Source organism: Caenorhabditis remanei, chromosome III (genome assembly GCF_010183535.1).
Source record: "Caenorhabditis remanei strain PX506 chromosome III, whole genome shotgun sequence".
NCBI lineage: Eukaryota > Metazoa > Nematoda > Chromadorea > Rhabditida > Rhabditidae > Caenorhabditis > Caenorhabditis remanei.
In genome coordinates this window covers 9,037,550-9,052,967 of record NC_071330.1, presented here as the reverse complement: position 1 = coordinate 9,052,967, position 15,418 = coordinate 9,037,550, and the positions used below count along the sequence as shown (strand labels likewise).

Genomic DNA, 15,418 nt, shown 5'->3' with positions numbered 1-15,418 from the left:
AACGAAAGGAGAGACACTCACAACATTCATTCGTTTGGTGGAAAAGGGAGGAGGGAGGGCTTTAGTATCGGCTGGTAGGAAGAGATGAAGAGAGAAGTGGAAAGACTTCAAAATGCATGTCAATTGTAGTAGACGCAGAGACATCGGTTATTCTCTGGACCCTCCACATTTCATACGCTTTCTCTGTTAAAGGGACGATGGACGGCCTCTTCAAACACTCACAGAACACTCACTCATTGCACTCACTTGTAATAGAGAAAAGAGGAAGTACAATGAAAACAAAATTTCGGAGAAGTGTAAATGTTTTTCTTGGTTATAATTGGTCGATTATTTATCACCGGTGAAAATTGGAAATCATTAAAATTATCATATTAAAAAAGCGAAAATAATCAAAATAAACAATTTATAGATGATTAGCTTTTAGCATCTACCACTTTCTAGGTCCATAACCATATTGCGAACTTGGATCAGCCTCTGATTGTTGTGGAAGTAGAGGGGCATATCCAGCAGCTGCCGAAGGATCATGTAATGGGTTAGTAGATGGAGAAGATGAATAAGGCGAATGAGGAAAAACAGTAACAGGCCGAAGTGGTGTCGGATAGGCTGTATGATTCAGAGGCTGCAATCCATCTGTTTTATTAATGATACTATTGAATTTTTGGAATCTTACCAACTGAATTCTCTGCACTTGACTCTGTTCCATTTTTTTCTGTTGAGCAATTTTTATTGATTCTTTCAAAACTGCTCGTCGCATAAACATGAGAACATCCTGAAGTAATAATAGTTAGAAGTATGGAAAACAAAATGTGCTCACTCTAATATATATCGATTTGGTCAGAATTACATCTACAGATTTAGAATCGGCAAACGTAATGATGCAGAAATGAAGTGGCCCTTCAGAATCCTGAAGGTTTAATATGAATGACAAGAAGTGGATGAATAATTACTAACACGAACGAATTCTACGTCTGTAATTTTTCCATATAATCCAAATTTCGTCTTCAATTCGTTTGATGTCAACCTATCAAGAGGGAAATATGACACAAAAAGTCGTTTTGATTCCACTTCTAATTTTTCATTGTCTTCCTTCGCTGTTTCGACAGTGCATTTGACTCCATCAATTTCATGAGTTTCTGAATTTGTACATCTCAAATATCCATCCATATCGACAAATGTGACATAAGCATAACCCGAACATGCTCTTTTTGTTCCCGCAGAGAAAGCTGTGCCATCTCCAACTTTTTCTAAAAGAATATAAGATTTAACATGATCAGCTTTTTGTTTTTATTACTCATGTAGCTCTCGAATGACCCATGTTTCTCCGAGTTGTACTGTTCTACATCTAATTCGTCATCTAATAATTCATCCTCTGGAATTGATTCATGCCGTATTGCAGAGCGTGCTTCCATCTCTTCTTCATCTGGTCCGGAATCAATAACCTGAAAATCTACATTAAAACACGGCTTTTTAAAAATATTTCTTACTGAATATCTAGGTGGGGACGGTACCACGCACTCGTAAATGTTTCCAAAACGCTCAAAATATTTTTTAACGGAGCTCTCTGTCGCGTCGGAGCTCAAGCCTTGCACAAAAAGTCGTCGGACCATATTAAATTCTGAAACTGAGTAGCTATTAATAGCGCTATTTAAATTAACAAGAAAACTAGTTTTGAATGCCCCCGCATAGTCATTGCGCGTAAATCCACACACAATTCGGCTCTTGACCGTAAACACCACCGCACTCCGCAAGGTCTCACCACGAAAGGAATGCCATTTGAAATTTCTTCTGAACACTTTTAGCTTTTCTAGGCTTGCTTTCTTGGCGGAACATAATCACGGATTGAAGTTATAGAAGAATTGCTTAATTTTTATAATTTATTACCTATCGAATCACCGAAACTTATTTCATTGAATCCTTTAATCTTATTTAAAACGAAGTCCGCAAGAAGTGTTCATTTTTACATTCGTTTTCAGGTATGATGAAAAGAAACAATGAAGGAATAGGAGGTGAAAGGTTTTCGGATAGTCCCGTTGAAGATATCCAGCAAAAACGGAGAAGAGTTCAGTTTGAACCAGTCCGCATTACCGCTGTCAGCAATGTCGTAAGGCTGTTCGAAAATCGATAATACTTTAAATGTCTTCGTTTCAGAACGACATTAAAGCTCGCGCGGTTGTGTATCAGACAGCGAAACTGAGGCAACAACTACTCTACAAAAATAAAAAAATTGCAGACCTAGAAAAAGAGAATGAAAGAGCGAAACGTCGCCAACAAACAGATGAAAGCAACTTTCTAAAAGTATATAACTTATTTTCTGAGGTGCGTGTTTTTCATTTGTATATTATAAGACTACTGAATTTCAGATTGAAAAGTATATCTGCACACAAACGAAAAACGAGTTCGGAGAGTTCGAAGTTACAGAAGCTGCGCCGACCGGAACAGAAGTTCAAGGAATGACTGCAGAATCATATCATAAATGCGTAGAACAAGCAAAAATGAATCTGTAAGTGCTGTTGACACAAAAACCTGGAATTTTCTCTGATTTCAATATTTTCAGAAGAAACGCTTTCATCTCATATTCCAAGGCTCGTCATGACCGCAATGCAGAATCACTAGAATTCGTCAAAAAAATGAAGGAGTATATGGAAGATCCTCAAAACAATATCAATGAAATACACACAGAGCTAACTGTGAAAACAGAGGCTCTGCTGTCACAAATAGATAAGTTACAAACGGATATTCACAAAACACAGAGTGACTGCTACAATTCGGATAGGAAGCGCAGACATATTGCTGATAAATACTCAGTTTTGGAGAATAGAGTACAAGAACTGGAACACCAATTAGAAGATGCTCGTTTCGAGACTGATAAGCAAATGCGGTTGGCGAATAAGTTTGAGTACCGGCTTGCGAACCATGTCTCTGAACAGCCACCCCCTGATAGTGTTGCTGTTGCTTCATCGTCTGGTACATCTAATCAAGCTGATAAAAAAATTGCTGCTCCAGTGACTCCACCCAATGAATCTATCACTAAAGAGGTTGGTTTTTTGAGTATGATTTTAAATTCAGCATGCCGGCCCCTCACTTTGATCGTTACCATTATTAAATGTGGACTCCAAGCTTTAAACAACGTTAGCTTGAAATAAAATTTAGGCATGGGTGACTACTCCCGCAAAATATTACGGCTCCAAAATTATCGGTTAACTTTTTACAGGCGTTTGAAAAATTAAACCTCATCGTGTATTTCACGAGGACAAGACGATATTTTCAGATTCAAAAATCTGAAAATAGCCTATTCTAGTGATTCTTTCACAATATCAGTTTTTCTAAAGCTCATAAAGTCTCTTTTTTTCTATCCAGTAAGAAAAACCATTCAGATTGTCAATTAAACGGATTTCTGAAATATCGTCTCGTCCTCGTAAATTACACGATGTCTAAAAATTTATTATCAGCTGTTTAAAGCAACAAAAAAATTGCCATCACCAGACTTATCACGGGAATATTTTTGATTTCGGCCCGGTCCGTTTTGAAACGTTTTGAAAAAATTGAACTTTTGATTTTTTTTTTGAAACAGTATAGTTTTCGACTAAAAATTTAAAATTCAATCAAAAGATGAATATTTATGTTTTTTTTTCTTTTTCAGATCGAAAATCTACGCGTTGAACGTGATGAGCAAGTAGCTCTAGCTGCTCGACGTCTCCAAGAACTTGAAGAGGTCAATCGAAGAGTGCAAAGCTTAACGCAGGAAAACAGCAAGCTGAAAATGGAGGTGAAATTTATAGAATCAAACTTTCATTAAAACAGCTCTTCTATTGTTATTTTCATGTTTTAATCCCAGAATTAGTTACAGACGCAAACGGCCCTCTCTGTCGATGCCATCACCAATTCGGATGAATATAAAAACCTTAAGAAGTATTATTCATTGGCAATCAAAGAGTATGATCGCGTCAGCAAAGAATTGGAAGAAGTTACAACTGAGCGTGATACTTTCCGGAATGCAAAGGAGGCACGTGCTTTGTTGATGGCTGAAGAACACCAAAAAACTATTAAGGAGATCCAGCAGCAGTCAGATATTCACAATACGTTTTATAGAGTATCTCATGACAGTGAAATTTTGCGCTGTGAGTTTGAGACCGTTAAAGAAGAGTACAACAAAACGGTGAAACAAAGTGAATGGGATGAGATGAAAGCAACACTTAACGGCCTTCGTTCACTAAATAAAACCATCAAGGCAGAGATGCATCGCGTCGCCGAAAAGGAAAGGAAAACTAGAGCGGAATACGATGTTCTCAACGCTGATTTTCAATCACTCAAAGAGCAACAGGAGAGATGTATTATGATACCGCTTGACGAATCAAGCTATGTTCCTCCAGATGATATAAACAAGATTAGACAGGAATACGATTCTATGCGTAAAGAAATCAGACGTCTTGGAGCAATTGATAAACATGAGAAACAAAAGTATCTGGAGGTAAGATCAAGGGCATCTTCAAGAATCAAGAACATTTTTGATCTGATTTGAAGCGTTCACCGGAACTATTCAAACGTCGTCAGCTTTTTTGTATACCTGTTTAAGCTTAGGCAAGGACGCAGTCTTTATTCCTTTGTCATTTGGGCTGGGTTCTTCTTAAAATCAGTTTCTCTCTGGGTGATCATCATAATTTTCTCGCCCATTTATGATAAATAAGCGTACGTTATTTATTTTACTGCGTTCTGCCATTTTGACTATTTTTCAGAAAATATTGAAAACTCTGGTTTTTTTCAGAAAGAGGTCAGTCGGCAAGTTTCTGATAAGTTGACAGAATTGGATACACTCCGAAAAGCCAACGAAGCACTGACTAACGATGAGCAATGTTTATCGGACGAATTGGAAACAATTTGTGTTGCTGTAGAAGAGGAACAAGAAAGAAATGCGCAGTTATTCACGGAGAAGCGAGAACAGGAGGATAGAAACCTGAAATTGATGAATGATCGAATGATTCAAAATCAAGTGCTTAGTCGGCTGCGTGAGAAGTTGGGCTGCTTAGAAAATAAAGCTCAAACAGATGCACAAATAGCGAAAATGCATGAATTCGAGAAAAAGTCATCAGATGAACTTAACACTAAACTTAGTGATAGTCTACATTTCAAGTCGACCGAGCTGACGTGAGTTTTTTTTTAATCATACGCTCTCGAGAAGTTATTATTGCGAGTTCGGTTTTGCCCGCTGGCTCAGTTTCTCTCCTCTTCCAAAACCCTTGCGGACAGCGCCTCAGACAACGCCCAATTGCATAGTTGTCAAGTCCCGGGCCGGGGCGGACCTTGTCAACAAAATTTACGGCCCGACCCGGGCCGGCCCGGAAAATTGGCGCCAAATTCAAATTTTTTTCGCGAAAAAGTTAAATTTTCGACTATCACTCAGAATTAGAAAAAATTCTGAAAAAGCATCAAAAATTGAAAAAATTTCAAATAAAAATTGGGAAAAAAAGGATCATTTTTTGAAGCCGGGCCTTGAAAATTTCTACCGGCCTGGGCCGGCCCGGACCTTGACAACTATGGCCAATTGTCTTTTATATATAAGAATGATGTTTATGTTAATGAAAATAGTCTTTCAGACGTGTCACCAATCTGCTGGAAACACATAGAAAACAAATGCAAGAAGTTGGGATGGCACGTGATGAATTCCAAATTAAATCAGAGCGGAATGAATCACAATTGAAGCAAATTCAGGAATTGTTTGGCTCAAAATCGCGGGAAAACGAAGAAATAAAATTCAAGCGGCAGCGGGCTGAAGAAGAGCTTGAAACTATTCGTCTGAAATACGAACGGGCCAAACGCAATGATTCTTGCTCAGGACAAGGTGGTGATCAAGTACTTGAAGAAGCGAATCGCCAAATGAAAGAAACGTTGACATGCCCATCTTGTAAAACAAGACCGAAAGATTGCATTATGCTCAAATGCTATCATCTATTCTGTGAAACATGTATCAAAACCATGTAAGATTTAGAAAAATTCAAATGTTATAACTATAATCAATCCATTCATTTTCAGGTACGATACGCGCCAACGAAAATGTCCTAAGTGTAACAGCAATTTCGGTGCCAATGATTTCCATCGAATTTTCATCTGAACAGCTGCTTCCCATCTCAACTACTTTCAGTTTCTCATAATTAAATGGGTATTTGTTTTCTCTAACTAATATTTACAGTCTAATCTTCCGATAATTGCAAATCTCACTCCCTGTGTTCGTTCTCTTTTCCAAAGTTTTTCTCTTAGTTTTTTTCCCTACTGTGACGGCTACTGTTTATTCTTTTTTGTAAGAGTGCCGATTCGATATCCCACCACGATTAAAAAACTCTCAGATGTGGAAATAATGAGTTTTTTTCCGTGGTGAAGTAACGATGAAGTAATTTTATCTATTATTGAGAATGATCAACAGAATTTCGCTGCACGAAAATAATTGTTCTAAAGATTTTATCATTTTTTGTAGTAGAAATTGTATAAGAATCCTATTCCTTTCATTCTTCATTACCCTGCATCTCTGTGCTGGCACAATCCCACAATCTCTTTAGTTTACATTGTTAAATCGAAAAATGTGAGTTCCTTTTCAAATAAAATTATTATTTTTTTCGTTCTTATCAGTAACCGCATTATTAAAGTTCTGAGTGGTGACCACCCTCTGTAGCTCCACCTGCGCCACCTCCTTGCATGAACGGACATCCTCCAGAACCTCCTGATTCGGATATTGCTGGATGACGTGAGAATGGCTGAAAACACGATATCAATTTTAACAAAACGAAGGAAGAGTTCTACGTCAGAATCCATAAAAAGAGTGTGATCGGGAAGTACGATTGTCTCCTCGAAACCGAAAATTTCATTTACTCTTTCAACTTGAAGAAAACACAATGGATGGGGATTTTTTGTTGAAAGAACTTCTGAAATACAACATTTGTGAATAGAAAAGAACTAGTCTGACAACTCACTGTCAGCCTCAGAAGTACTTATCATTTGAAGGAGTTTCTGGAGGTGATCGGGACATTTTGGTTTAGAGATTGAGATTAGGTGAACACGATCCTGCAAACAATCCAGCCTGATTACGGTACACTCATTTTAAAAATATGTACCTTGTTGAGTAAAACTATAACTGGTTCATTTCCAACAACTCCTAGGGCCTCTTTTGCTTTTTGAATATTCCTATTTTCACCGCTTATTTTTGTGAAAATGTAATGTTTTCTAGCATCTTGACGAGCAGAAAGTTTCGAAAATGGCTCGAATTCTTCACCGAAAAGAATCAAAATTGGACGTTTCTGATAAAATAGGATTTCCGTTGTGAATCCAGTAGAGATATCAATCTGAAATCAAATTGATTGATTGAAAGTTGGAAGTACAAGATACCACAGATGGAATTGAGGATTTGGTAATGAATTCCATCACACTGGCTGGATCGAACTTTCCAGAATAATCGGTTCGTTTTTGTTTTTCTGAGTGACGATACGTAGTTATAGCTGGTTTCGAACTGGAAATAATACGAGCTTTTTGTTAGTCGAATTCTTTGAAAATAGACTACTTCTCATTGATAAAGTATGAACTGTAATATTTTCCAGCTAATTTCTCTGCAGAAATTTGGAAATGTTGGAATGAAGTATCCTGTTCTGATGGGAATACTCCAATTGTTACTGATAATCTCTTTTTTCCGTTTACAATTCCTTTTTTGAATTTCGAAAGTTCTGATTCATTTGACAATTTCTGAATTGGGCCGAGAATTGATCTGAAAAAAACAAAACATATTTAGGTGATAGGCATAATCTGAAAATCTTACAATTCAATCCAGTTTTCATAGAACTCCTCGTCTCCAATATTCTCAGTTTTTCCAGTGTTTTGACCATTTCTGAACTTCATTTCCATAATTTTCTCGGTATATCTACAGTAAACTCACCTATACGAAACTACAGTATGATAGTCTTCGGCACTCAAACCTTGACAAAAGTGTGAGTTTTCATGACAAGGAACATGAGCCAAAAGAGTGTCTGAAATCAAGTAAGAGTTAATTTACGAAACGGTTTATTCAATACCTTCAGGAACTTTAATCTTATCTCCAACTCGTGACCAGAGATTAAAAGTGTGGAGACTGACCATTCGATCTGAAAGAATTCACAAATTGTTTTGTTTTTTTTACTAAATTAAACTTTTTAACTTGATGGTGAAATCTCCAGTTCAATATCCTATGCCCTATACAGTTAAGAACCTCCAAACAGATTACTGTAGAACTCAAGGCGCATGCACGAGTTTGGGCCTACAGTAACCTTCTCGCTCTTAACCAAATTTGTTTTCTTTTTAAAAATGTGTTTAATCTTAAAGATGCATTTTAAGATGTGATTTTGTTTCCAATGGCAGATTTGTTTTAGGTAATTCAGTATTTAAGCTTTCAAGGTTCAGATTTGTTTCACTGAACTCCACTGTCACGTGAAATAAAGAAATAATTAAATAATCCTGTCAGTTGTTTTTTAGAGAGCTGGGTCGACGGGTCACCACGTCAACTAGGTCATGCCGTCGCGAGGTCAACAGGGGTCATCGGTTTGTCTACGGGATTGCTCCACTCAGTCCTCGATTTTGTTTTCTTAAGAAACATCGATTCCTACCGCCCATCTATTTTTTGAAGGTGAGCTCGGCTCTCATGAAGTGTCCTCTGATTTTACAGTGCTTCTTTCAGAATGGAGCTCTCTAATCAGAGAAAAAGACAACTAGTCGATGCGACTACTACTGAAAACCTGAAAAAAGCGCTTACTGTGAAGCCAGAACCAATTGACGATTTCGAAAAAGGAGACCACGTGTCACCGTCGGCAACCCCAATTCTTTCTTCAATCATATCGACTCCACCGTCTCCGCCTGCTGCCGCAACGAATAATTCAAGTGTTCACATGACAACGAGTCAATCTATCAACTACTTGACTCTTTTCAGTAAGTTACCGTGATAGGTCAGACATTTTTCGAGATTAATCGCTACGACTTTTTAGCTGCGTTTCGTCAATTCCTCAATGGATATCTGCAAGCAGGTGGAGATGTGAATCTCGTGAATGCTTTGGCCAACTATGCAACCGCTCTGCCGTTGCCACCCAACCCATTGAAACCTCTGTCTACAGTGGGTCTGACCACTTTCCCACCATTCGTTTCCGAGGAATCTCAAGATCCCAAGCCAATACCGAATGTTCCAGCTATCAAGTTAGAGCCCACTGAGCAGGCTGCAGAACCGGTGACAGTGCCTTCTTCAAGTGCGTCGAAGTTGCCAACTCTCAGTGCTGCTTTAGGAGAAGAAGGAAGTGTTCCAAACCGTAGCTCATCGTCTACTGATATTCCGAACAAATCTGATATCAAGCCACCACACATCTCCTTTCCACCCTTCCCAATGCTTCCGATGCTACCGGCTCCCCAGTCGGTTGTCGAAGCCACGTCAGAGATTCAACGTCTCCGTGAAGCAGCTTTCGGGAGATACAAAAACGTTTTGTGTGTAATTTGCAACGAGTGGATTTGTTCCAGAAATCGGTAGGTTTCTTGAATTCACTCGATAAAATTCGCAATATAACACGGGTTTTCAGCAAGAATCATATTGAAGCTCATCTTAACTATCGCCCATACAAATGTTCAGCATGCACGTATGCGAGACGTCGTGAAATTTTTGTGACTCAACACATCAAGAGTCAGCATAAAGCAGAGGAAAACGTCACGATGCTGACTTCTGTCGACTTACATGTTTCTATGGAGTAAGTACAAAAAATGTGAATTTTCTCACATTTATCTATTTTTAGAGTTGATCGTCTTGCTGATGAATGTGTTACACGAACACGTAAACTCATCGAGAACATGCAAGAGAAAAAGGACGGCGATTTTGGAGAGAACAAGGACTTTGACGAAAAAGCACTCGAGCTTATGATGTCAGAAGAAGCGGAAAAGAAAGTTGTATTGATTGAGTCGGTCAGTGCAGTGCGTCCAAAGGTTGCCAATTACCATCGCAGACAACGTACAAAAGTTCTCAAGAAGATCTACGATACTGACGTGGCAAAGCAAGCAGAACTGAAAATTGTGAAAGAGGAAGAAGGAGGTATGACGACATCAATCAGTTTGCAAGAAGGATTCGAGATAAAACTCGAAGATTTGATGAAAATGGTCGAAGCAGTCGGTGGAAATCCAGGATCAGGAGAAATTGTCTCAGATGATGCCAGTACAAATGTGGTTGGAACAAGTGAACCAAGCATTGATTCAGCGCTCCAACAATAATGTTTTAAATTTCCTCTTGTATATAATAGAACAATCTATTATCTGTTTTCTTTTTCTGTTACCGAATAGATTCAGTTAATAAACGGAGGAAACTGATAAATGTTGCGTTTGTAAACTTTCTGATCAAGGTCTCTTGAGAGAAATAACTCACTGCTTGTCCAGAATAGAATAAAAACGTATTTGTATTCATCTAACAGCTTATCGAACTCTTTCCTTGAATCGATTCTCTTCAACGATTCTGAAGTTAGCTTGAGTTCGGATCCAGTTCGAACTTCCAGTAGAGCGGGTTCCAGAAGGTTGAGCTCATTTGGTCCGAACTTTTCCAGAGAAATTGGTCGATGTCCAGGTTTCCCGCTGAGAGACTGAAAATCAAAAGAATTTTTGGGTTTAATTTCAAAGAAACGTACATCCATTTCTTGAACAGTCAATGCTCTGATATATCCTACTTCTTTCTCAGCTTCTTGTGAAGCAAAAGCAATAAGAGATGAGGGAGAATGACGGGAAAATGCACTGAAAATGAGAACTGAAAATATAAAAAGAGTATAGACAAACTCAAGAAGAGCCATTTCAATTGTTCCGTCGTTTTTCTCATTGTATTTCCGATCGAACGTGTATGTAATAGCTCCTTTTTGCCTGAAAAATTACTGAGTCATGAAAATGAGATTTACGAAACTCACTGATCTTCAACGATTAAATAGTTCCATGTTCCAGTTGCTGCATATTCTTGACATCTATAATGGTCAGTTGGAGAAGAACATTCAATCTGGAAATTCTTCATTTTTATTATTCAAACTATTGACATCTGGTTACTCAGAAACTCTTACATTTTCATTCTCCAGTGTCAATCTTGCTGATTTCGCTAAACGAGTTCGAATATCTTTCAGAACATTCACCACTCGAGATGAGAATGTTTTCTCTTGCACTGAAAGTTTAATATAGTGAATTATCAATAGTTCATATCAGACTTGCAAAATCCCGGACCTCGGGGATCAGGGAATTTTTTTTTCAAACATTTTTATCTGGACATTTCTCACATTTTTTTCTCAAGTATATTCCTCAAAAATCTTTGAAAACAAATGAATGAAACATCATACCGTTTGGAGATCTATAAATATAAGTAGACTGAATATAGTGAGGCTCCGGAACTATTCCTGGAGCTGCAGTTTCATCGTAATCCCATCCCTGTAACCAGTATTAATGTGTTATTCAAACTCTTTTTTAGCTTTTTAATAACCTCATCTCCATCTGGAAGTTTCCCTGGTGGACTTGGACCAGATGGTGGGCCAGGAGGTTTTATTCCCATCATATGCGGACAGTGACATCTGAAAACTCACTTCTAAGGGAAATACTGTATGAACATTATTTGATATTTTAAAACCTTTTCTAAAGTGTTTCAAAGATTCAGAAAATTTCAGGATTTTCAATATCCACCAATGTAACAAAAACACTGAATCCAAATATCTGTTCATTGATTTACCCAACACGACGATTCAAGAAGTAGGTCAACCCTACATAAGCCAAGTTTCAAGTTCTTTTTTTTATGTAAAAAATGAAATTAAAAAGGAAACTCACTCTGTATAACTGATAAGAAACGAGCATCCAACAATATAAATTATTAAATTAAACAATGAAGGACCGCCGAAAAATGGTATCATCGTAAGAATAAGAATGTAAGAAAAAGTAGAATAGGGGAAAGGAGAAGAAAGAATGTCCTTGGAACGAGAAGACAAGAAGAGAGAAAAAGAGGAAAGAACCATCTCTTTCTTGATGACGGGAACGATGAAAAGTGTGTCTTGAGGGGAAGAAGAAAAGGAGACATTGATTGCAATCTTGGATTTGGATCATAACAAAAATATCTGACATTATTACGGTTTTGTGATAAGAGCAGAGAAAATGGTTTTCATTTTAGGAAAATAAATGGAATCGATCTAGCTGAAAGTGTATGACAATAACTTTACAAAACAGTAAAGATTCCAAGTGTTCAAAACCAGGCGAGGAAACTGAAAGACAAAAACCTAAATTTCAATGAAGACTAATTTATTTATTTTCAAACAAAAAAGAGATTTCAGGGTGGTTTCATAATGGGCGGAGTTTGAAGAAGAGTCGGCGGTGATGGTCTCTCTACATTTGGATTCATTCCAGTTGGAAGTTTCAATGGTCCCTTCTCTTTTCGACGTAGCAAAGATGTTATTCTTCGCTGAGTTTTAGATTTACGTTCAGTTGATCTCAGTTTTCCTTCTTTTGATTTCTTTTGAGCCAATCCGGTATTTGGTAGTTTTCTGTCGGCTGAATTACCACTTTTTCGTTCTTCTGACTTTTTCTAAATATTTTCCAATGATGTGATTATTCAAAAAGTCCGAAAGACTCTTACCATTTCCAATGAACCTGAAAATTTTCCTGTTGTAAGATAAGATTCCAGGATAACTTGGAGACGTTGTCTGACGTCTTCGAAGTTTGAACGAGTGATAGGATTCTAAAAATAACCTGATTTTGAGCTAAAACTGAGATTCTTACCTTATCACAACAAATGTCAACAAGCTCAGCAAGTTCTTTTGGCTCTCCGTTTTCTATTTTATGCGGATGTTCGGATTCTTTAATCCATTTATGGCATTCTTTTAAGGTTCTCGGAGACAATGGATCAGCTGCACACCTGGTCATCAATTCAGTCAACACAACTCCATAAGACCAAACATCTGTCTTTTCGTTGAATATTCCTTTCAGAAGTGTTTCAGGAGACAACCATCGAATCGGTGCTTTTTTCAACTTCTTCACTCTTATTTCTTTTCCTTTATGAGCCAATCCAAAATCAGAAATCTTGACTTGTAGACTCTTTGTAATGAGACAATTTCTAGCAGCCAAATCACGATGAATAAATTCTTTCGATGCTAAGTGTGCCATTCCCGATGCAATGTCCAAAGAAAATAGGATTAATTGTTTGTTTGAAATGTGCAAAGTTTGTTGAAGATATTTCTGAAGTAATGAAAACCAAATTGACTCTAACTGAAATACAGTTTTAAATAATACCTGTAAATCTCCTCCTGTAACCAATTCCATGACTAACATAACTGGTTTCTCGAGTGATGCAATCCCATAAAGACATACAATATTAGTATGTCGAAGTGATCCCATAATTTCTGCTTCATGACAAAATAATTTTGTTGCAGACCTTGTTGAAGTTCCAACTTCTTTTTTCACTGCTACTTCAATTGGTTCAGTTGCTCCACGTGCAAGATATTTTGCTTTATAAACTTCACCAAATGCTCCACATCCCAATTTATTCCCAAGAGTGACACAACTGTGATAAATCACTAATTGCTGTCGTGGAACTGGTATGGTTTCTTTAATCAAAAGAGACCATGCATCAAGAAGTTGGTAAATGTGAACAAATCTTTTCTTTGCAGTCTTCGGAAGAGATCCCAGAAGTTTCCCACAACCCCATCCCTCTTCATTGTAGTCCAACAAAAAATGTGATATTTCTCCTCGACCGAGTTTCGTGGAAATATAAAGATAATTTTTAGTTGAGCATCTACTAATTGAACATCGAACAAGAAACGAATGTTCATGTGTCAACATGCTCTCAAAAGTTCCACTGAACATCATACCATGATACCATGAATGATATTTCAGTATTTGCCTGATATAATCCTAGAATTAAATCTCTCGAACCTGACAAACCATTAAACTCAACTCACATCTACAGATTTATCGAATTCACTTGCTCCTGATACATTATCAGCATATGTTCCAATACTATTTAAATCTGTTAACAGATCACTTGCTGGCTGTGTTCCGTTATTGTCACTGAATTCTAGATCATCCGATGACTGGAACAGAACATTTCTGAGTAATCCCACAAGTATCCACTAACCTCTCTTTTTTTGATAAACTCTCCTGTGGATGGTTTTTTTTGATCCGTTTTTGCTATATTCATTATTGCGAAAGAAGATAATTTTTCGTCCTTCGAGTTTTCTGGACGATGAATAACAATAGATTGAAATGATTTAGTTGATGATGGAGTTCATTGAAAAGTTCAAAAACGGAGTTCAGAGAGCAAAACACGTTTATATTCCAGGAGTTTGAAAAGAAGCCCAAATTGAATTAATCAGAAACTTAAGATCCAGTTGGCTATTCTTGAACAATCAGATACTGTGCAGATAGGGTTTTCTAATTTGAAATTTGAATTATGCAGATCTGAGCCTCCATTAAATCAGTTTTTGTTTCTGATATTCCGAAACACTATCCTTATTAATTCATCTTAACTTAACAATTTTATACTTCTTTTCAACAATACTGATCATTTGTGACTTTCCCTGAATGATTGTTTTTTATGCTTTCTTTCCTAATGGAATGTTGATAATCGGGTATGGCTAATCAGAATTAATCAGATTTATCTTGCGATAATTTCGCCAAACTTGTGATCTGAAAAAAAAACGTATCAGATCTTAGTAATATACTTTTTTTAATCAAACCGGTTTAAATACATAAGTTTTTAAAACATTGGAAAATATTTAACTGACACCGCGGAGCACGTGGCAGCCGACTGCAGTCTCCAGTTTTTTTGTGAAATGTCAACTCAGTGACACTTGGGTAAACAGAAATCTTGATGGCGTATCCCTGGAGGCTATCTACGAGCCAATCTATATTCACTGTTGTGTACATGAATGCGCTGGGAGTAGGATAACAGGTTCATTTAGCATAGTTCCTTGCCCTGTTACAACGATTGTCTTCAGTCACATGAACTATTAATTACCAGGTTGTCAGGTGGATTTCAGACGAATTGTGAATCAGTAATTATAATTTTCTTTGACTTGCAAAAAGACACAGTTTAAACATAACTTCAGCTCAAAAAACGTAATTTCAATTATTTTCTTGCTCAGTAGAACTTAACCTCGTCAACTTTTCACCACGTGAGAGTGCGTGTTTTCTCCTTTTTTCTTCTCCTCCCACAACCTCGATTCGAATCGACACACTCTTTGTCTCTCTACGTCTCTAGTTTTCAATGCTCTCTCGTCGTCTTCCTCATCGCGTTCAAATTGTCGAATGGGTGCAATAGCGAGCACATGCAAGTTTCTTTGCTATTTTTAATGCTATTTTGTTATTTTGTTTTCCTTAAAATTAAAATTAAAAGAAATTTCACGTGAAAAACCTGTTTTAGGTCTCTTATCTAATC

The 15,418-nt window shown here is 37.3% G+C and overlaps 6 protein-coding genes across 6 annotated transcripts; 2 read left to right on the top strand and 4 right to left on the bottom strand.

Moving 5' to 3' along the window:
• Positions 1-427: 427 nt before the first annotated feature.
• Positions 428-1,607, bottom strand: GCK72_010174 (uncharacterized protein; the record flags this gene model as incomplete). Its single annotated transcript, XM_053727726.1, has 6 exons — positions 428-619; positions 671-769; positions 815-904; positions 952-1,244; positions 1,292-1,439; positions 1,485-1,607. The coding sequence occupies 6 exons, from the start codon at positions 1,605-1,607 to the stop codon at positions 428-430; spliced, it is 945 nt and encodes a 314-aa protein (XP_053587303.1).
• A 368-nt stretch (positions 1,608-1,975) lies between these two features.
• GCK72_010173 (uncharacterized protein) lies at positions 1,976-6,106 on the top strand (the record flags this gene model as incomplete). The annotated part of the gene is made up of 9 exons (XM_053727725.1): positions 1,976-2,101; positions 2,149-2,316; positions 2,361-2,500; positions 2,555-3,035; positions 3,641-3,766; positions 3,848-4,468; positions 4,763-5,142; positions 5,592-5,972; positions 6,028-6,106. 9 exons carry the CDS (start codon positions 1,976-1,978, stop codon positions 6,104-6,106), a joined length of 2,502 nt encoding a protein of 833 aa, XP_053587302.1.
• A 523-nt stretch (positions 6,107-6,629) lies between these two features.
• On the bottom strand, positions 6,630-8,112 carry GCK72_010172 (uncharacterized protein; the record flags this gene model as incomplete). Its single annotated transcript, XM_003104129.2, has 9 exons — positions 6,630-6,743; positions 6,790-6,911; positions 6,960-7,050; positions 7,101-7,328; positions 7,372-7,492; positions 7,544-7,744; positions 7,796-7,864; positions 7,913-8,003; positions 8,049-8,112. 9 exons carry the CDS (start codon positions 8,110-8,112, stop codon positions 6,630-6,632), a joined length of 1,101 nt encoding a protein of 366 aa, XP_003104177.2.
• A 575-nt stretch (positions 8,113-8,687) lies between these two features.
• Positions 8,688-10,248, top strand: GCK72_010171 (uncharacterized protein; the record flags this gene model as incomplete). Its single annotated transcript, XM_053727724.1, has 4 exons — positions 8,688-8,934; positions 8,991-9,516; positions 9,570-9,734; positions 9,780-10,248. 4 exons carry the CDS (start codon positions 8,688-8,690, stop codon positions 10,246-10,248), a joined length of 1,407 nt encoding a protein of 468 aa, XP_053587301.1.
• A 71-nt stretch (positions 10,249-10,319) lies between these two features.
• GCK72_010170 (uncharacterized protein) lies at positions 10,320-11,554 on the bottom strand (the record flags this gene model as incomplete). Its single annotated transcript, XM_053727723.1, has 7 exons — positions 10,320-10,610; positions 10,656-10,758; positions 10,801-10,881; positions 10,926-11,011; positions 11,073-11,170; positions 11,343-11,430; positions 11,483-11,554. 7 exons carry the CDS (start codon positions 11,552-11,554, stop codon positions 10,320-10,322), a joined length of 819 nt encoding a protein of 272 aa, XP_053587300.1.
• A 759-nt stretch (positions 11,555-12,313) lies between these two features.
• On the bottom strand, positions 12,314-14,179 carry GCK72_010169 (uncharacterized protein; the record flags this gene model as incomplete). The annotated part of the gene is made up of 5 exons (XM_053727722.1): positions 12,314-12,568; positions 12,763-13,218; positions 13,273-13,893; positions 13,941-14,072; positions 14,117-14,179. 5 exons carry the CDS (start codon positions 14,177-14,179, stop codon positions 12,314-12,316), a joined length of 1,527 nt encoding a protein of 508 aa, XP_053587299.1.
• Positions 14,180-15,418: the final 1,239 nt, after the last annotated feature.